Here is a 21,561-nt window from a genome sequence, read left to right as displayed (position 1 = left end):
TTTTTTTTTTTTTTTTTTTTGTACCAGGGATTGAACTCGGGACCTTGTGCTTGTGAGGCAGGCAGCAGAACCACTGAGCTAAATCCCCGGTTGACCCCCTGAGTAATTTTTAACAGCCATATAGTAGATTTAAACAGCCATCTCGCTTCTTTCATTGAGGGGTCCTTCCGGCGGTTTCTTGGTGACCAAGTGCTAACTAAGACTCAAGCCCTGACTCATGGAGCCGTGGATGGGCCTGCTGGTTTCTTCTGGGCATGGCTGTAGGTGCACTTGATGCCGCCATGTGTCTCCAGAGTCAGGTGAGGCTCTGGATTCTGCATGGAGGCAGTTGTCCCCAAGTAATGGCTGCTGTGGCCATGGAGAGGCCTGGTGTGATGGTGCCATTTGCCACCCTTGGTCTGTTCCACCTGTGAGGCTCAGGTCCCCTAATGGCAAGTTTGAGGCAGGCCATGCTGCAGAGCAGGCCTAGCATCAGGCCTACTGTTCTGGCCATCACCATTCATTTGCTTTACGACTGAAGTATAATATGCATGTAGAAAAGTATGCGTACCCATAAGTCAGCAGCTGGATGGATTATGTCTGCCGGATCTACTCTGTACCTAGCACCATGCAGATCCACAGAAGGGAGCCACCCTCCAGAGCCACTCATGCTTCCTGTTGCTCTCCACTCTTTTGTGTTCTTCCTTTTTCTTCCTGTCAGGACTCAGCAGCACCTCAACACCTGTCAGTATTGCTGTCTCCTGCCTTCAGGTGGCCTCACACCAAGATGGCAGCCAAGATCTGTGTTGGTTTCCTGTGCTGTATAACAAGTTATTTCCAACATGGCAGCTTAAAATGCCACACAGTTACCTTCTCACAGCCTCTGTAGGTCAGACACCCTGTCATAGGTCAGCAGGGTTCCTGCTTCAGGATCACACTGGGCTGCAATGACAGGTGCTGGTCAGTTGCATCCTATCTGAGGTTTCACTGGGGAAAGATCTGCTTCCCTCAGTTTGTTGCAGTTGCTGGACAGAGGCTTTCAAGTTCTTACTGGAGCCCTCAGTGTCCAGGGGCCACTTTGTGGTCCTTTGTGCACAGCTTCTGCAGCAGGGCTTCTTACTTACGTGTTGGCATCAAGATGCATCCATGCTCAGGAAGGCCCAGAAATCAGGAACAAGGGAAGTGGGATTTTGCCCCTGGCATGGTAGCCTCCAGGTCCTTTGCTTGTAAGCACCTCATGGCATTCTTCACTTGCAGAGAATGGAAGTGGGCACCACCTGCCCCTACCCCCACCCCAGTGACTTCCCAAGCTGCCTATAGAGCCAGAGCTTCCCAGTGCCGCTATACAGATCACACGGGCATGCTGGGCCTGAGGCTCACACAGCCTTGTGGCAGGCTCTTGGCCGCAATTATGAGAGGATGGTGGAGCTCGCCACTGTGAAAAGGAGCAAGCTGTTTGGATGGAACAGGCTGCAGCCAGGGACCTGTCTGACCAGAACCTCTCAGGGTCCTAAGAAAAATGTGGAGAAACCCTGCTGTTCTCACAGTGATCCTGGGGGACCACACGTGAGTGGAAGTGGTTCAAGACCTGTGGGGCTTCTGGTTATGCCCTCCAGGCTCCAGTGGTGGGCAGTGCCTGGGCACCTCTACCCAGGAAGCCATGCACAAGCTTTTGCATGGGGAGATCAGGTCTTCAACTCACAGAATTTTCTACTCTGAGAATACCCAGTTGTCCATTGTTCCTGCTCTTCTGTTTGTGCTTGTAATATCATAGGTCAGAAACTATTATTTAAGGTTGCAAAGATTTTTGTTATTGTTTTATTCTGAGAGTTTTATAATTTTATCTCTTACCTCACAGGACTTTTTTCTGTTAAAAGAAATAGTGCCTGAAAACCATTTTATCCAACAGCACGCATAGAACAAGTCTTCAGTAAGTGGCAGCAGGTTTTATTATTACTGATAATTACGTTTAATATTATCTTTCCCATAATTACTCTCTCACCATGTTTCTCATGTGGATAGGCACTTCCTATTCCTTTTAGAATGATGATGTTGGTGTTTTTAATCTACTTGTGTCCCAACTTGGGGAGTGGAGAGGAAGAGGAAGAGCTCATCACCTCTTCCTTATTTTTTGCAGACTTTGTGTTGCACAGAGTGTGGAAGGACCTAAGGAGAGTTCCAGCCGCCACCCACTCCTACCCACCCTGTGTTCCCCTTGCATGGACCTGCTTCTTCTCATGCCTGGCACCTTATTTTGAAGCAAACCCCAGACATAATAATCTGTAAACTATTTGCATGCATATGCAGCTCTAAAAAATTAAATCACCACTTTCTAGAAAGGGCCTGCTGTTTTGGGGGGCCTTAGCTCAAGCCTGTAGTTGTGAGAATCTGGAAGGTGAGTACCACAGGCGAGTCCTCTGCTGCCTCCTGGGACAGTGGATGGAACTATTTCTTGTCCTGGCCTTCTCTGCCAGGGCCTGAGCCGTCCCCAGAGTGGTGCTGCCTGGGGAACTGTGTTACCTCCCTGTACCAAGTGCAGGACTGGCATTCCCTGTCTGCAGGGTGAGCCCAGAGACTCTGCCAGATTGGGCTTTAAGAGTTCCAGAATAACAGGAATTCTCTTTTGTTTCTACAGAGCGCTTTCATATCCCTGGTCTGCTTGATGCCCAGAGCAGCCCCTGTGGTAGCCTTATTAGGACGTATGTTAATGTACTCAGAATCTCAGAGACTTTACTCCAGTGGCTTTTCCTGACCAGGGGGATATGGGAGGGTTTGAACCTGGGGCTTCTGATGGCATTCTCTGTTTGATGAGAACAAATCTTTGTGTCTCGCTTCCTGCCTGGAAGGACCGCGAAAGATACAGCACCTCTCATATTCCTCTTGGTTCTCCCATTGGGCTCAGGAACACCTTGACTGCAATGCCACAGAGGCCCAGGCGCCCGTGCCAGCTTCATTCCATTCCTGGGGGAGCTTATGGTTGTTGGGCAGCTGGCTGGTCTCTGCCCCTTTGTTCCCTTCACCACTCATCCTGGCCCAGGGCTGTGTATTCCTGCAGGAAGCCAGGCTCCCCTGTGAATTTCCAAGAGCCCTCTCTGGGGATTCCTGGGCAGGCCCTCTAGGGAACATGTGTTTACCATTTGCCATGGAGACAGTTTGGGCCTTTCTTCCAATAATTTGTTTGGTAATTCTAAGAGACTCGTGAAAAATGCATGAGGCCTTCAATACAATAGATAAGTTGAAAAGCCCGGGGAGAAAATCCACTTGTAGATAGCAAGGAGAATGGAAAAACTCTTCCTGCTCCCTTCGCTCCCAAGGGAGATCTGTTTAGGAGGATTCTTCTGTTAGTGCCAGGCTTTCATCCTTGCAAAGCTTGTTGGCTCTGCCTGTCAGGTATTGTCTCCTTTGGTTTCATGTGGCTTCTTTTGCTCCTGAGTTTGGCTTAAATTTGTGTCTTGATTCCGGGTTCTGTCTTTAAAGGTCACTGCCCTCATGCATACCGGGGAAGCAACATCAGCTCTGTGTTCCTCTGCAGCTGGAAATGCACCTCTCTGGCCTGGGGTGGAGGCTTTCTTTGGAGGGGAGGAAGGTGCGTGCCCGTGTTTTAAGAGGCTCAGCTGCTGGGGGAGAAAGACTGTCCTAGCACAATGAGCATCTCTGATACTGCTGCTTTGGTGAAGGAGGGCAGCAGGCGAGTCCCAAGGAAGTCATCAGAGTGGGGACAGTGCTAGGCTTCCCCAGATGTACACTGGCACCACTTAGGGGTAGGGGAAGTTTCTGAACACCCAGAGAAGACAAAGGAGCCCCCTAAGTAGATGCTTTGGTGTGGAATACAAGTGAGACAGATTCCGGGCAAGAAATGGGTATGACTCTCTGGCACTCACTAAGTGCTCCTAAAATGATGACTAGGGTCAAAATAAGTTCTCTGAAAAAAATTGCAAATAAATCTCTCTTTTTGTTGATAAAGTTCACTAGAAAAGAAGTATCGTGAGTGCTTTTTCTCCTGGCCTCTGATGACCTCACAGACGGGTGTGTGGGCCAGGTGGAAGGGAGGGCAGTTTGGGGGAAGAGGAGCAGCGGGTAGAGGGTGGCAGGGGATGGAGCAAGCTGGTGTGTTCCCTAGGACTGCTGTAACCAGCCACTGCCCTTGGGTGCCTTATAGTAACAGAGACGTATGTATTTTTGTGTGGTTCTGGAGGCTGGGAGTCCAAAACCAAGATGTCAGTTGGGCTGGAGGCTCTGAGGAGAACCTGTTCTGTGCCACTCTCCCAGTTCCTGTGGCTGTGGTCTGTCTTTGGCACTGCTTAGAGTAGAGACACAGTACCCCAGGGCTCTCCCTTTCTCCCATCTTCTGAGGAGACGAGTCAGTGAGTAAGGATCTACCCATGTCTGCTATAACCTCATGGCTGACAGAAAGAACCTCAACAACTACGTCAGAGACCCTCTTTCCAAGAAAGGCCATGCTCACAAGTATCAGAAGGTTGTGCTTTGCACATATGTTTAGGGGCCACCAAGGCTAATAGCCCAGACTCTTTCCTAAGACCTTGTCTTAGGGACAGTATGTTACTGTGTCTGCCTGTTTGCTCTGGCCCACCGAGGTGGCTCAGGCTCCTGAAGTCACTGAGTGGAGGGGACAAGATTTCCAGTGCTTTTTTTCTCAGCCTATATTGCTTCCCTGGAAACTTAGCCCTGTTTTTTATTGAATTATTTTATGTATAGTGGCATGTGTGTCCCCCTCCCCCCCGCATGGAAGTCATTACTTCCAAGGAGATGGTAAATCCTTTAAAGACTGATTTTTTTTTTGTCAGTTTCTCTTGCATTTCCATCGTACCTACTGTGAGGCTGGTAGATATTGAAGGGGGAAGTCCCTTGGTGTTGATTCCTTTTTCTCCATCACACCTCCCCATAGAGTTTCTCACAATCCTACCATCCTTCCATTCTCCCCCTGGCCCTGCCTTAGAATCCTTATCAGCAGAGGGTGCTGGGCTGTTGCACTCACAGAGTGTAATCAGTATGTGGAGCAGATTTGGTTTCAGGTGAGGCTGTATCCAGGGCACTAGCAACCTGACCAGAACCTGGTCATTGTTCTATTCTTGGCTCTATTTTCTAAGCTCGGGCTTCAGTTAAGCCTTCCCTTGAGTTCCTATGAGGACTGGTTACAGCTGGCCAATCTCCATGCTTCTTCCATGAGGCCAAGAGCTTTCTTCTCTCAGCATTTCTCATAGGACACCTGAGCTTGGTTCTGTTTGGATGGACTCGGTCACATTTCCTCTCCTAAGCCAGGAGCCTGGGGATGCACTGATTGATCTAACCAGAGTCATGTGACAGGGGAAGGACAAGCCAGGGATTGGATGATGCACGGAGGGCTCAAGGGATAGAATCTTGCATCTCCCTTGTGTCAGCCCCCGCCTCTGACCCCTCTCTAACCAGGGGTGTGCTTTTCTTTCAGGAGTACATCGATGCGCATCCAGAGACCATCGTCCTGGACCCTCTCCCTGCCATCAGGACACTGCTGGACCGCTCCAAGTCCTATGAGCTCATCCGGAAGATTGAGGCCTACATGAAAGGTATGAGCATGCGTGTTCAGCATCTGTGGGAAGCATCCCACCCCTGCCATCCTGGGAGGTCATGGCATGCGGCGGGGCACGAGGACTTGTCTGTGTAAGCGCTTGGCACAGGAGCTGCTGGGATTTTGTCAGGTGGTGTGATCCTGCTGTTCTCTGTGACCACAGAGGTAGGAAATGAAAGCCTTAGGGCTTTGGGAGTGGGTCTGACCATGGGAGGATTTGGTTTAGCTGAACCCCTGGGGTGGTAATGCAGTGTCCTGATAACAAACAGGGAGAGGGAGTATAGGGAATAGCTGGGTAGCAGCAGGTGGACAAGCAGACTTATGTGATCAGGCAAAGGAGACAAACAGAAATTAGAGCCATTGTGCCAAACCCATTGTCTTGGTTACTTCCTCATTGCTAGGTGAAAATATCCAATACCCACAAGTTAAAGGAAGAAAAGTTTATCTCAGCTCACAGTTGGTAGAGGTTTCAGTTCATAGCTAGCTCCAATGCAGGGTGCATAGCAGAGGGACATCACATAGGAGAAACAGTTCATGGCAGGGCAGGCAGGAGACAGCAGCAGAAGCAAGCCTGACTTGCCCTTTTATCCCAGACAAGCTATAAACCATTTGAGTGGTGCTGTCCATACTGAGGGTGGACTTCTCTCTTCAATAAATCCATTCAGGTGCACTGAGAACTGCTACTTCCAATTATCAGTGGAAGGATTGTACATCCTTAACCCCAGCAACACACACCCTAGATCCAACATCCCACAGCCCTCATCCAGCCACCTCCCCAAAACCTATGAATGCGTGAAGCTTTGGGAGGACACTAGATACAAGCCACGGCACCCATGGACATAGGAAATGTGGCTGCTGGGCCTTGTGGGGTATGCTCCGTTCTTGTGGGGTACAATAGTCTTGTGGTAGGAGCCTCCCTTGTAGCTGTGGGGCCTATACCAGCTGCAGGCTCTGATCTCCAGACTTCTCTTCCCACCGTGCCCCACTGGAGAGCAGGGCAGCTCCAGAGAAGTCCAGGCTGCCTTTTCAAAGTGTGTGTGTATGTGAGCGGGACTCTTTGGGATGTCATGCTAACAGTAACATTCTAGCTCTCTTCGTTTGAGCCCAGTTTTCCTGTTGAGAGCTTGTTTCATTTTAAGGGAAAATGATTTGTCCAAGCCTGGGGACTGTACCCACAGTTTGGCTCACTGGGGCAGAAGGGGCTATCTTGGGAAAGGAGAGCTCCACTGATTAGGTCTGCACCACAGGACTAAGGCTTCTCCTTAGGTTCTCTGTTTCATTGCTTTAGTGGGTATGATGATCCTGTCCATTTTACAGATGCAATTACATCACTTGGTCTTTTGTTACCATACCCAAATACCTGAGAGAGGCTACCTTTATAAAGCAAAGAGGTTTATTTAGCTTATAACTGTGGAGGCTGAAATTCTAAGCATTACAGCATAGGCTCCAGCAAAAACTATCCATTGCCTGCATTACCTCGACAATGGTGGCAGTGTGCAGAGGAAAAAGATAATTACACCTTTAACCAGGAGCAGAGAGAATGGGTAGGCCTCACAACCCAGTGACGTAAGGACCTCCCACTAGGCTCCACCTTTTAAAAGTTCCACTGCCTCTCAATACTGCCACACTGGCGACCAAGCATCCAGTCACATGAATCTTTGGAAGGTGGGCATACACTCTATCCAATCATAGCAGAGATCTTTAGGGCTAGCAGATTTGCTGAGATCACATGGCATGGGCCAGCATCTGCCAGGCTCAGACTTGGCTTTCATGTCCATGACCAGAGGTGCTGGATCTGGCAAGCACTTGAGGCCCCAGCCACAGGAGTAACCCCAAGCCTGGAGAGAATGCATTCTAGGGAGGAGCTAGGTGCTAGGCCTCGCTGTCCTGTAAGGGTCTGGAGGCTTCATTCTCTGGGCGTCTGACACCAGCCAGCCTGATGTGGCACATGAGGATAGCTCCTGGGACCCACAGGTGGGCAGGCTTGCTCAGCATTCCAGCAGCCTTGCTTCCTTGGGTCTAGAGTGTCCTGTGTTCCTTCCCTGGATGGGTCCAGAATCTCAGGTGAGGATTGGTTCTGGGAAGGAAATCGACTTCTTTCCAGAAGGTATGTTGTTGGTTGGACACTATAAGCTCCCGGAGAATAGCGTGACATGTAAGAAGGCCTAGCTAGTGGAGGAAGATGGCAGATCAACAGCCACATTGGATGTCCTTGAACAGTGAATTAGAAGTGATGGTTCAGGGGATTGGGAAGCTGCCACTTAGGGGCTTTTTCAGAGCTCCTGGAGGGAGACAAACTAAGGGTGGGTCTGAATCTGGGCCCCAGCTGGCCATGTGGTCTTGAACAAATCACTTGATCTGGCCCAGCTTGTGTTCTGGAAGATGTGAGGATAACTGGGATGACACCTGTAGAGACTCAGCCTGCTGCATGGCCCATAGGGGTCACCTGGGGACAGCAGCTATGCTGGTGCTGCTCCTGGTACCTGGCTGGGCCCAGGCATCTGGATTAGGTTATAGAACCTGTGTCAGATCCTCAGGAGCCAAAACTCGGAACTCTGGGGATCAAAGTTGAGCCTGGGTCTGGGGAGCAGGTGTGCATTGTGGTAGAGGAGCAAGAGTAGGTACAGCCTGCACAGGAAAGAGCAAGGGAGTGGCAGGTAGGAGGTTGGCTGTCAGGACTTTATCCACGCACGCATGTGCACCTGCTTGCCTGGCTCTGGAATTTGGCCTGTCCCGGGTCCAGGGAGGAGTCACATTGGGATTTTGAGCCTGAGGATAGGGAGAGTCCCAGGCCGGTTGGGTGTTAGACCGACTGCTCCCACTGCTGCAGGGTGGAGCCTGGGTTGCTCAGAGCAGGTCCCACAAGGATGTGGAGGAGCCCGAGAGGGAGGTCAGCTCCAGGATGCAGTTAGCAGGGGAACCACCGAGGCCCCTGTGACTGTTGAAATGGGGTGACCCCACCTCCCTCAGGCTGAGAGGGTTCTCCCTGGGCCTTCCCCAGCCCTGTGGGAAGGCTGGCATACAAAGCTTTGGGGCCCAGGGCCCCTGCCCAGCAGGTCCCACAGAATGGCCATCTGTCCCTTGATCTCTTAGGGTTCCTTTCAAGGGTGAGATTTCTCTTTTTTTAACACTAGCTTTTCCTTCAGTCCCTCTGCTTTTGCTCCCTCACTCGATTCCTTGGCTGAGATGGAAGGGTGGTGCTCGCATTGCCCGCCTGCACCTCTCTGTGAGCCAGTGCACAGCTCATGTGAGCCGAGCCTCCCTCTCAGGCTGGCCCTGAGGATCAGGCTTGTGCCTTCCTCAACCCCCCCCCACCCGCCACTACCCCCAAGCTCACTCTCTGGCCACGGGTTCTTGTTTTTTTTGGTACTGGGGATCGAAATTAGGACCTTTTGCTTGCAAGGCAGGTGGTGGCACCACTAAGCTAAATCCCCAGCTTTTATATCAATCTTTTTTGGGTTCTTGTTTTTGTGGGCTCAAAGATAGAGATGTAGGCCCTGGCCTGGGAGTCTCTCCAGGGGGTGAGACTTAGGGCCTACCTCAGGTAGGCTCTGTTCTCTCTGGGGAGCTTCCTCCTTGGGTGCCATTAGAGCTGGGCCGTGGGTGGTGTAGACTGAGGATGTGGCAGTGTGATGAGTGCAGCTGGGAGAGGTGGTCTCGGGCTTCCTGTGTGAGGCTGGGGCCATCTGGCAGGAGGGTACAGCAAGGGACAACATTTGTGGGTGGTGTTGCAGGCACTGGCACTGGCCAGTGGGGATGAGGCCTTAGACAAGTGCAGGTGTGACCGGAGACAGCTTCTAGTGGTCGTCATCTATATCCTGTCAAGGGGTGACTGGTCCCTGGGTCCTAGGTCTTTGGCAGTGGCCCACACCCAGCCACAGGCTCAAGGGGCTGGTTGGCAGGCCTGTGGGGGGACAGCATCAGGCAGGGCTGTTTTATGAGCCCTTGGTCTCAGGAGCTGCCTGCTGGGGGAGCAGAGTGTGCCATCCTGGAGAGGCTTGATGGCCCATTCTCTTCAGGGCCTGAAAGGGCTTGTTGACTGAACCCTGAAGCAGCCTGGCCCTAGACCAAAAGGACTTGTTGGGGGCCTATAAAGACTGCACCAGGATTTTCCTTACTGTGCTCACCAAGCCTAGCTTGTATTCTTCCAGAGGCTGGGACTCCCTGGAACTTTTCCTGCCCACGAGGGGGCTGTTTGCCTGGCAGCACGGCTGGCTGGGTCTCCACTGGACCCCCTCTTACCCTTTCTGCAGATGCAGAGCCACCTCAGAGGCACATGCTAGATGCTCCTGCACCCCACTCTCTTCTATTTCTGGAGGCATGCGGCCCTTTTAGGCATACTTTAAATGGACATAATTACCCTCGAAGTTCCCAGTAATTATAGCAATCCAAGTGACACTGCCTTTGTGTTGGGAGGAGGAGCTTGGTGAGCCTTTCTGAGCTGACAGCACCCTTGGGGCTGAGGCACTTTCCCTGTTTTCAGAGAACCCAGGCCGCAGGGTAGATGGAGCTGGGGAGGCCATGACAGAGCTGTGTGGCTTCATGCTGATTAGGGGAGGTAGGTGACCCCTACCTGTGCCCTAAGGCAGAGCATGCAGACCAGGGTCCACACTCTGGTGTGCCCTAGTGTCCATGTGGAGCGGCCACTGTGGCAGACCTTGTCCACTTGAGCATCAGGGAGACAGGTAAGATTTGTGGCCTGGAGTCCCAGTCTCTCTTGAGTACCTGGTGCCCTATGTACGGTCAAGGCCCAGGGGAAGACCGTCCATCACTGTGCAGCAGCAGGGACCCAGGCTTGCTTCCAGCCATCATTCTGGGTATGGTGGCCTTCGTGGTCCACAAGGGTTAGCCTCCAGCCGTCACATGCAGATTTGGATGTTAGGATGGAGAGCAGTCAATGGGAAGAGGCCCTGGGAGCTGCAGCATGTCACCTCTACCATGTCACTTATTCTGGGCAGACATATGCTTAGCTGAAATTGGGGAGTTTTATCACTTGTGGAAGAAGGGTGAGAATAAATTTTGGGGGAACACTAGTGATCTGCCATGTCACTACCCAAGATATGGGTCCCTGCTTTGGGGACCCTCCTTTCCCGTGTGGAAAGGGCATCTGGAATGACCATGTCTCCTGTGGCTGACCAGGGGTATGGCCTTGGCATGGACTCAGGAACGGTCCCCTTGTATGCAGCAGCTAGAAACCATCAGACTGGGAGGTTTCAAAGTGACCCGCCAGAATCCCAGGCCACCACGTTCCCTGCCTGGGGACAAACCCGTGCCCGCTCCCACATCCACCCCAGATCTTCACCCCTTAGGCAGAGGCACAGGAAGCATTGAGCTAGATCCAATTCAGACCAAGGACAAAAGCTCCCAGAAACTAGATATTGCCTAGTACAGGCCTGAAGGAAGGAGCGCACCATAGCTCTCCTGCGTGGGTCTGCAGGCTCGTTCTCACAGGGTGGCTCAGTGTGCCGCACAAGGCCAGGGCAAGGCTCTACCTAGTCCAGAATTGGCTGAGCCGCATGTAAGAAGGCACCTTGGCTATGATCGGATGCACTGGGTGGGTGGGTGACCTTGGCCCTAGGTGTAGCAGCTGTGAAGGTCTTGGGTCAAGGGCAGTGGCCGGAGAGCTTCTTTAGGCTTCTGACGGCTTTGGGGTGAGGGTAACCCTCCTGTTCTCTTCCCAGAACCTCCCATACATGAGCTCAGGAGGTAACAGATGGCCTGCCTGATGCCAGGCCTCCTGGGGTGGGAGGCACATGGCACAGATCTTGCTTCTCTGCCTGTGGTGTTATGGGAGTTTAACTAGGGTTCATCTTGGAGGCAGTTTGGAAACCAGAGTGAAATTGAGTAATATAGACACCAAGTGCAGAGAAAAGAACATTCCTTAGAGCCTGGGACAAGTGATTTCCAGAAGAGCCGCTGTGGAGGGGTGGTGCCGTGAGGGAGGGTGCAGGCCTGCACTCAGGCAGGATTGGTTGTCCACCAGCTGTGAGCTGAAGATTAAATATTTCTGTCTCAATGTTCACGTCTCTGATCCACTTTGATTTTATTTTGGTACAATGGTGCTGTGGGTCTACATTCAATCTTCTGCATGTGTATGACCAGTTTTTCCTAGCATTTTTCCTGCTTTGTTTTTGTTGACCAGGATTGCTTTTGCTCTTCTAGTTCTATTTTGGTTCTGTTATAAATTTTAGGAGAATTTTTTTTCCTAGTTTTGTGAAGAATGCTGTTGCTATTTTGAGTGGGATTGCATTAAATCTTTCTCATTTCTTAGTTCACTATTTGTGTATAGGAATATTATTGATTTCTGTGTGTTGATTTTTATCCTGCTGTGTTGCTGAATTTGGTTATTAATTCTAGGAACATTTTGGTAAGGTTTTTGGGTCTTCTATGTAAGGATTATGTCATCTGCAACTAATGATAATTTGACTTCTTTTCTATACATATTCTTTTTATTTCTTTCTCTTTCCTGATTGCTCTGGCTAACGCTTTAGTTACTGTGTTGAACAGGAGTGGTGGTAGAGGACATACTTGTCCTTGATTTTAGAGGGAAAGCTGTCAGCTTATGACCACTTAGCTTGTAGAGTTCCCTCCATTTGGGCTGGGCTGGTGCACTCCCTATCAGTTCAAGTATATGTATTTTGGGCAGGAATTGAGCCCCACAGGTGCTGACCCCACCACCCTAGGTACACATCAGGAGGCGTGTGACAACCTGTTCACTTCTTTCTGCTTGACAGCAGCTATTTGGCTGAAGTCTGTGAGGCTTTCCACTGTAAATTTCTGTTTTTTCCTTTATAGTTGGCACCTGCCATCTAAGGTCTAAGACTTCTTGCAGCACCCTGTTCCTCCTCTGGCTTTTGCCCTCCTGTGGCAGCTCTTTCCAGTTGTTCTGGCCAACAGCATTTGTGGCTGTGGTGTTTGTCAAGTAGTCGTTATGCAGAATTTTAAACCTTCTGTCCCTGTCTACTTCTGCCCTGGGAAGTGACAGGAAGGCCTGGCTGCTTCATTGCTGTCCACAGGGCACCTGATGGTACTTGTGGAGCCCAGGTATAACCTCATATACAAACAAAGGGAAAGGCAAGAATAAGGAGGAGGAGCTGTCAGATAGATGTGTTGATGTGTTGAAGTATGTGATTTGTTTGCTACGGTAATTTTCAATCTTTAATGTGCTAGTGTGAATATTCAGTCCAAGGTAGGGATGTGTACTGAACTCTATCACCAGTCATAAGATGCACTGATCTTTATATTCCAGAAAGAGAGAAAATGATAAGTAAATTGTGTCATGCCATCAATTATGAGACACATCTCAATTTCACAGATAGAAACTATGGAAAAACACTCCTGAAAATCAATGAAATGCAGCAGCAGTAGTTTGCTTTCCTCATTGTCTTTGCTGTGGAGCCCACAGCTCTTTTTGTGGGGCTCTTGGTAAGAGGCTTTTTGCACCCAGCACACTGAGGACTCCCAAACGAGCCTCCCAAGAATCCCACGCGTCTGATAGTGGACACATCTTTTCTTGAATCCCTTAATAGCCTGAAGGACCCTCATTGCTAGTGACTCCAAGTCTTCAGAGGCAGTCTTTGTTCCTAGTTGGGAATCTGTCCTTCTAAAGTCTTCTCCAACTTTCAGAAATATTTGTGCACTTTTAAAAAGAGAAACAGTCATATTGCGTGTATTCTGGAACAGCTTGTATTCTCTTTTAATACATATCTTGGCGTCTTTCCATGACTGCCTATAAAGATGAGGAAGGGGCCTGCCCTTTTTGATGGAAATATAATATTTCAGCATAGAAATAAGTGAGTCATAATCTGCTCAATTATTTATGCTCATAAGATTATTTCAATTTTGTTTGGATTTGTTTGAAAAGAAACTAGGCTACAGTAAATGGATCTCTGCATATTTTAATGAAATTAATCCCCAGAAGTGGAATTTCTGGATCAAAGATCTGGATTGCCCTTCAGAATTTTGAACAATTTTACTCCTAATCATGCCTGTCTGCTTGAGGAAAGTGACATCCAGCTCATCTTAATTCATTGTTGTTGGCAAGATTGAGTGTCTGTCTCTTTGTGTGCTCACTGCCTTTTACATTTCTTTCACGAGTGAATCCTTTCATAGTCTCTGCCCATCTCTCTATTGAGTTTTTGGTCTCCTTTCATATTGATTAGAGCCCTTTTTGTATGAGGAGAATTGTGTCATTGTTTAAAAGTACGGAATTTCATCACTGCAAGCACTGTCTTCATGTAAGAGCCTCGCAGGCATTTTCTGCTTTGCTTTTAGAACAGGTACTGCTAGAAAGAGTGCTCTAGACATTATTTTTACAATGTCTTGAACACAAATAGGTGTTCTATTTGGGAGGTGAAGCTGAGTGGGGCAGCCATGCCTGCCTGTGGACCGGAGGGGCTGTGAGTCAGTCGGAACAGCTGTGGTGAGCTAATCCACATTTCTAGCAGCTGTTCAGGGCTCAGGAATGTCTGCCTCCACCTGGGTCAGTGTTTGGCTCCTCCACTCCTGGGCCTGAGCATTCCCAGCGCACACGGCTGTCTGGCCTCACAAGATGAAATGGGTCCCTAGTTCAGAAGGAGGAAAACCACCCCTCCCCTGACCACAGCATGTTCCCTTCTGCCAAGCTGGCCCCTGCTGGGAAACACTGTGCCCAGCTCCTCCATCACAGGTTGGTCCTCAGCCTCTGGTGTCTTCCCACAGCCAGTGGGAAAGAATAAGGACCAAGCTGCCCACAGAGCAGGAACTGCTATGGCAAGGTTTTGGCCTTTCTGAAGCGTCCAGGGACAGGGTGGGAGCTGCACCCACTGGGGAAATGTACCCCTTCCCCCCAGGGGGCTCCAAATAACCGAATTAAGTTTCCCTCTTGAAAACTCGTAAAAGTATATTAGTTCCTTATTGCTGTGTAACAAATGACAACAGGGTGAGGCTTCGACACCCCTGTTTCTGTCTCACAGTTGGGTCAGCCAGAAATCCCAGTGTACCTGGGTTCTCAGGGGAGTCATAGGCTGAAGCCAACTGGCCAGCTGGGCCAAGTGCACTCATATGGGCAGAATTTAGTTCCTGAGGTTGTAGGACTGAGATTCCTGTCCTTGCTAGCTGTGGGCTCCTGCATGTGCCCAGGTTCCTTCTCGTGTGGCCTCTCCATCTTCAGGCCAGCCATTGCAGAGCAGCCAGCCCTGTGCTTGGAGTTTCTGACTTCCTCTTCAGAGAAGACGAAATTCATTACCACATAGCCCAGCCATTATGCAGGGTGAGTTTGTCAGGGGACAGAATCCTGGGGACTTTAGGGCCCTGCTTGCACACTGAGCACACAGAATATCTTCCAGGCATAGTCAGTTACCTGATGCTCTCTCCTCCATGTTCCCAGGCCTCCTGGGCCAGACAGAGCAGCCATAGGCTGCTAGGGGATCTTGGACATTGCCAGGTGGTGGACAAGTAGGTGGTGATGGGCGGGATGGTACAGACTGACACTTCTGTCTACTATGTCTGCTTCTTCTGTTGTCTAACTCATTGCATCCTCATGCAACACTACAGCAAGACTGTTCTTATCGCCAAGGACATAGCAGGAAGCTAGTGACAGGGTCAAACACATACACCCAGGCAGCACGGAATGTCCAGCCAGGTGGCCCAGTAGCTACCATGCAGTGTTGTAGACATGGGTCTGGCTCCACCTGCTTCCTGGTCTTGGAAGGGGGAAGGGGGCTTGACTCTTTCTGGACTCAGTGTTCTCTCAAGGGAGTGGAGAGGAGCAAGGTTCTTGCTGCAAAGGCTGGCTTGAGTGGCTTAGTCTAGTGGCAGTGGGCCTAACTGTAGGTACAGGTTGCCTACTCAGGAACCCTGCTCTGCCACGTATTGGCTTTGATCTTGAGTATGTAACTGCCCAAGGGCTCTGTTTCCACACCTGCAGACTGGAAATGATAATAGTCACCTGCTCACACCTTTGCAGTAGTCCTATGAGCAGTGCCCTTAGCACCTGGCATCACGCCCCCAGGGAACACGCTGCCTTTGCCGGCTGGCTGTGGTTGAAGTTGAGCCCACCTGCACCAGGTACCTGTCCCATATGTGTCATTTCGGCAAGGCTTTCTTCTACTATTTGTGTATAGGAATATTATTGATTTCTGTGTGTTGATTTTTATCCTGCTGTGTTGCTGAATTTGGTTATTAATTCTAGGAACATTTTGGTAAGGTTTTTGGGTCTTCTATGTAAGGATTATGTCATCTGCAACTAATGATAATTTGACTTCTTTTCTATACATATTCTTTTTATTTCTTTCTCTTTCCTGATTGCTCTGGCTAACGCTTTAGTTACTGTGTTGAACAGGAGTGGTGGTAGAGGACATACTTGTCCTTGATTTTAGAGGGAAAGCTGTCAGCTTATGACCACTTAGCTTGTAGAGTTCCCTCCATTTGGGCTGGGCTGGTGCACTCCCTATCAGTTCAAGTATATGTATTTTGGGCAGGAATTGAGCCCCACAGGTGCTGACCCCACCACCCTAGGTACACATCAGGAGGCGTGTGACAACCTGTTCACTTCTTTCTGCTTGACAGCAGCTATTTGGCTGAAGTCTGTGAGGCTTTCCACTGTAAATTTCTGTTTTTTCCTTTATAGTTGGCACCTGCCATCTAAGGTCTAAGACTTCTTGCAGCACCCTGTTCCTCCTCTGGCTTTTGCCCTCCTGTGGCAGCTCTTTCCAGTTGTTCTGGCCAACAGCATTTGTGGCTGTGGTGTTTGTCAAGTAGTCGTTATGCAGAATTTTAAACCTTCTGTCCCTGTCTACTTCTGCCCTGGGAAGTGACAGGAAGGCCTGGCTGCTTCATTGCTGTCCACAGGGCACCTGATGGTACTTGTGGAGCCCAGGTATAACCTCATATACAAACAAAGGGAAAGGCAAGAATAAGGAGGAGGAGCTGTCAGATAGATGTGTTGATGTGTTGAAGTATGTGATTTGTTTGCTACGGTAATTTTCAATCTTTAATGTGCTAGTGTGAATATTCAGTCCAAGGTAGGGATGTGTACTGAACTCTATCACCAGTCATAAGATGCACTGATCTTTATATTCCAGAAAGAGAGAAAATGATAAGTAAATTGTGTCATGCCATCAATTATGAGACACATCTCAATTTCACAGATAGAAACTATGGAAAAACACTCCTGAAAATCAATGAAATGCAGCAGCAGTAGTTTGCTTTCCTCATTGTCTTTGCTGTGGAGCCCACAGCTCTTTTTGTGGGGCTCTTGGTAAGAGGCTTTTTGCACCCAGCACACTGAGGACTCCCAAACGAGCCTCCCAAGAATCCCACGCGTCTGATAGTGGACACATCTTTTCTTGAATCCCTTAATAGCCTGAAGGACCCTCATTGCTAGTGACTCCAAGTCTTCAGAGGCAGTCTTTGTTCCTAGTTGGGAATCTGTCCTTCTAAAGTCTTCTCCAACTTTCAGAAATATTTGTGCACTTTTAAAAAGAGAAACAGTCATATTGCGTGTATTCTGGAACAGCTTGTATTCTCTTTTAATACATATCTTGGCGTCTTTCCATGACTGCCTATAAAGATGAGGAAGGGGCCTGCCCTTTTTGATGGAAATATAATATTTCAGCATAGAAATAAGTGAGTCATAATCTGCTCAATTATTTATGCTCATAAGATTATTTCAATTTTGTTTGGATTTGTTTGAAAAGAAACTAGGCTACAGTAAATGGATCTCTGCATATTTTAATGAAATTAATCCCCAGAAGTGGAATTTCTGGATCAAAGATCTGGATTGCCCTTCAGAATTTTGAACAATTTTACTCCTAATCATGCCTGTCTGCTTGAGGAAAGTGACATCCAGCTCATCTTAATTCATTGTTGTTGGCAAGATTGAGTGTCTGTCTCTTTGTGTGCTCACTGCCTTTTACATTTCTTTCACGAGTGAATCCTTTCATAGTCTCTGCCCATCTCTCTATTGAGTTTTTGGTCTCCTTTCATATTGATTAGAGCCCTTTTTGTATGAGGAGAATTGTGTCATTGTTTAAAAGTACGGAATTTCATCACTGCAAGCACTGTCTTCATGTAAGAGCCTCGCAGGCATTTTCTGCTTTGCTTTTAGAACAGGTACTGCTAGAAAGAGTGCTCTAGACATTATTTTTACAATGTCTTGAACACAAATAGGTGTTCTATTTGGGAGGTGAAGCTGAGTGGGGCAGCCATGCCTGCCTGTGGACCGGAGGGGCTGTGAGTCAGTCGGAACAGCTGTGGTGAGCTAATCCACATTTCTAGCAGCTGTTCAGGGCTCAGGAATGTCTGCCTCCACCTGGGTCAGTGTTTGGCTCCTCCACTCCTGGGCCTGAGCATTCCCAGCGCACACGGCTGTCTGGCCTCACAAGATGAAATGGGTCCCTAGTTCAGAAGGAGGAAAACCACCCCTCCCCTGACCACAGCATGTTCCCTTCTGCCAAGCTGGCCCCTGCTGGGAAACACTGTGCCCAGCTCCTCCATCACAGGTTGGTCCTCAGCCTCTGGTGTCTTCCCACAGCCAGTGGGAAAGAATAAGGACCAAGCTGCCCACAGAGCAGGAACTGCTATGGCAAGGTTTTGGCCTTTCTGAAGCGTCCAGGGACAGGGTGGGAGCTGCACCCACTGGGGAAATGTACCCCTTCCCCCCAGGGGGCTCCAAATAACCGAATTAAGTTTCCCTCTTGAAAACTCGTAAAAGTATATTAGTTCCTTATTGCTGTGTAACAAATGACAACAGGGTGAGGCTTCGACACCCCTGTTTCTGTCTCACAGTTGGGTCAGCCAGAAATCCCAGTGTACCTGGGTTCTCAGGGGAGTCATAGGCTGAAGCCAACTGGCCAGCTGGGCCAAGTGCACTCATATGGGCAGAATTTAGTTCCTGAGGTTGTAGGACTGAGATTCCTGTCCTTGCTAGCTGTGGGCTCCTGCATGTGCCCAGGTTCCTTCTCGTGTGGCCTCTCCATCTTCAGGCCAGCCATTGCAGAGCAGCCAGCCCTGTGCTTGGAGTTTCTGACTTCCTCTTCAGAGAAGACGAAATTCATTACCACATAGCCCAGCCATTATGCAGGGTGAGTTTGTCAGGGGACAGAATCCTGGGGACTTTAGGGCCCTGCTTGCACACTGAGCACACAGAATATCTTCCAGGCATAGTCAGTTACCTGATGCTCTCTCCTCCATGTTCCCAGGCCTCCTGGGCCAGACAGAGCAGCCATAGGCTGCTAGGGGATCTTGGACATTGCCAGGTGGTGGACAAGTAGGTGGTGATGGGCGGGATGGTACAGACTGACACTTCTGTCTACTATGTCTGCTTCTTCTGTTGTCTAACTCATTGCATCCTCATGCAACACTACAGCAAGACTGTTCTTATCGCCAAGGACATAGCAGGAAGCTAGTGACAGGGTCAAACACATACACCCAGGCAGCACGGAATGTCCAGCCAGGTGGCCCAGTAGCTACCATGCAGTGTTGTAGACATGGGTCTGGCTCCACCTGCTTCCTGGTCTTGGAAGGGGGAAGGGGGCTTGACTCTTTCTGGACTCAGTGTTCTCTCAAGGGAGTGGAGAGGAGCAAGGTTCTTGCTGCAAAGGCTGGCTTGAGTGGCTTAGTCTAGTGGCAGTGGGCCTAACTGTAGGTACAGGTTGCCTACTCAGGAACCCTGCTCTGCCACGTATTGGCTTTGATCTTGAGTATGTAACTGCCCAAGGGCTCTGTTTCCACACCTGCAGACTGGAAATGATAATAGTCACCTGCTCACACCTTTGCAGTAGTCCTATGAGCAGTGCCCTTAGCACCTGGCATCACGCCCCCAGGGAACACGCTGCCTTTGCCGGCTGGCTGTGGTTGAAGTTGAGCCCACCTGCACCAGGTACCTGTCCCATATGTGTCATTTCGGCAAGGCTTTCTTCTGTTGGTCTGTTACCGTGGAAGCCAAAACAGTGCTTCAGCAGTAACAGGCATTTATTTCACTCGCGGATCTGAGGCTGGCTGGATCGGCCAGCAGTCCTCCAGTGCAGTCTCACGTGGCTGCTGCTCCTTGGGCTGCGACAGAGTAGCCAGGCTGCTAACTCTGTGGCTCAGGGACCCAGTGTTGGGGGCACCGTTCCAAGAAGGAGCGCCTCTGCTGGCCTTGCCTCCAGAGTCCATGCTGTCCTTCTCTGTGGGTCTGTAGGGCCAGTCCTGCCTCATGGGGAGAGCATTTAGAATCTACTTCATAATGGAAGAAACTTGTTCACACCAGAGACTGGAGATCAAGAGGTAGTGGTGTAAGTTCTAACCCAAGTGCAAGGCCCCGAGGATGAGGAGAGCTTCTGGTGCAAGTTGCAGTCCGGGTGCAGGTGGTGACCAGTGCGCCCACTTGAAAGCACCAAGCAGAGAATGAACTCTCCTCCCACCTGTTCCCATTCAGACCTTCAGCTCATTGCACGAGGCCCAACAGCCTGCAGATTCAGATGCTTAGCTCATCCAGATGCACCCGGAATGATGTTAACCAGATGTCCGGGCACCTTGTGGCCCAGTCAAGCTGATGCATAGTTAGCATTGTGCCACTGAGGCCTGCTGTGCTCAGGCTCCAGGCGAGGCTCACAGTGTGCTGCAAGGAGCAAGGGTGCAGCCCTGCCCTCTCTGAGCCTCCCTACCATGTCAGGAGACAGACTCCCAAACAGATCTTTACGATGGGCACCAGGTGCCACTGGTGAGGGCACTGAACCAGCACCCAGGGGTGGGAGCTCAGTTGATAACCCAAGTGAAGCTCGTTTGGTGCAGCTTGGGGGTCAGTGATGGAATACAGAGGGGAGCTGGAGGCATAGCCCTTGAGTTCTCTGGAGCCTTGACAGGAACTGCTGTCTTCACCGCAAGGGGCTGCAAGGATGGGGACTTGAGGGTTCCTAGGAGCTGACCCACAGCTGCAGCAGATTTTCATGTCATTGGTTTCTGAGAGCCAGACAGACGCCTACTCCCACATCCCCAGGACTCGCCGGCTTCAGGGCCTGGAAGTTTTAATGTCTTAACAAACAAAACAGAACATGTTATTTCAGTTTTATCTCCTGCGGACTATTAATGGGCCTAAAGATACACAGTGATGTCATCTGATTGTTTCTGTCCCCACCCCCACCCCCATACTGGGGACTGAACTCAAGGCCCTTGCACTGAGCTACATCCCCAGCCCTATTTTTATTCTTAAATTTTGAGATAGTGTCTCAGTAAGTTGCCCAGCATAGGCTTGAACACACGACCCTCCTGTCACAGCCTCCAGAGTGCTGGGGTTACAGGGTGCACCACACCCAGCTCCACTCTTTTTGAAGCAAACCTGACCCTGAGTGCTTGCGCACCCTAGCCTTTGAGGGGCCCTTGGGCTGCAGGGAGAGATGAGTAACGAACATAAACTGAGCACAGCATGAGCCAGACATTTGCCCTATCCAGAGGGGCAGAGGGACAGTTGGAGGCTGGGCAGTGGGGCCTCCTGGGAGAGGACAGATGGAGGATCGCCTTTAGGGAGGGCATGTAGTTTGCTGTGACTGGATACCCATTATCCTTCCAGCCAGGTGGATGGGACATCATTCTAGGGTGGGAGCATGGGGGTCACTCTTCCCCTGGCACAGGTCCAGTTCTCCCATGTCGCTATAAGGACGAGGACCAATTTCGTCTGTCTCCCTCATCAAAGCCCTGTCTGGCCTCTTCTTTTTGGCTCAGGCCTGCAGCTACTTCCCACCCCACATGTCTGTGACTGGTCTGTTGGGTGTTGCTGGGTGACCACCACCTTGCTGTTGCCAAAAAAGCCATTTGGGTTGTTTTCAGAGCTGCTGTGTTCCCATGTCTAGAATAAAGACAAGGAGAGTCTGGGCAACCTGCCAGGTCCTCTGGACTGTTCCAGACCAACAGCACCACATGGTGGCCAGATGGGGGTCTGCAGCCATCTCCTTTCTTTGCTGGCTACCCTGTTCTTTCCAGGGCTCATGGCTCATACTCCGTCAGTTCCCTCTCTCTCTCTCTCTCTCTCTCTCTCTCTCTCTCTCTCTCTCACA

The 21,561-nt window shown here is 50.1% G+C and overlaps 1 protein-coding gene across 1 annotated transcript in view; it reads left to right on the top strand.

The window, feature by feature from the left end:
* Positions 1-21,561, top strand: part of Itpk1 (inositol-tetrakisphosphate 1-kinase) — a 146,415-nt gene that overhangs the window by 96,285 nt on the left and 28,569 nt on the right. Inside the window, exon 5 of the mRNA XM_033766732.1 lies at positions 5,426-5,543. Within this exon, the coding sequence (XP_033622623.1) occupies positions 5,426-5,543 (118 nt within the window). The remainder of the gene's footprint in view (positions 1-5,425; positions 5,544-21,561) is intronic.

Source organism: Fukomys damarensis, unplaced genomic scaffold (genome assembly GCF_012274545.1).
Source record: "Fukomys damarensis isolate Sample0158 unplaced genomic scaffold, DMR_v1.0_HiC HiC_scaffold_21, whole genome shotgun sequence".
Lineage (NCBI taxonomy): Eukaryota > Metazoa > Chordata > Mammalia > Rodentia > Bathyergidae > Fukomys > Fukomys damarensis.
The sequence above is the reverse complement of the archived record's forward strand: the minus strand, read 5'-3'. Positions and strand labels throughout refer to the sequence as shown.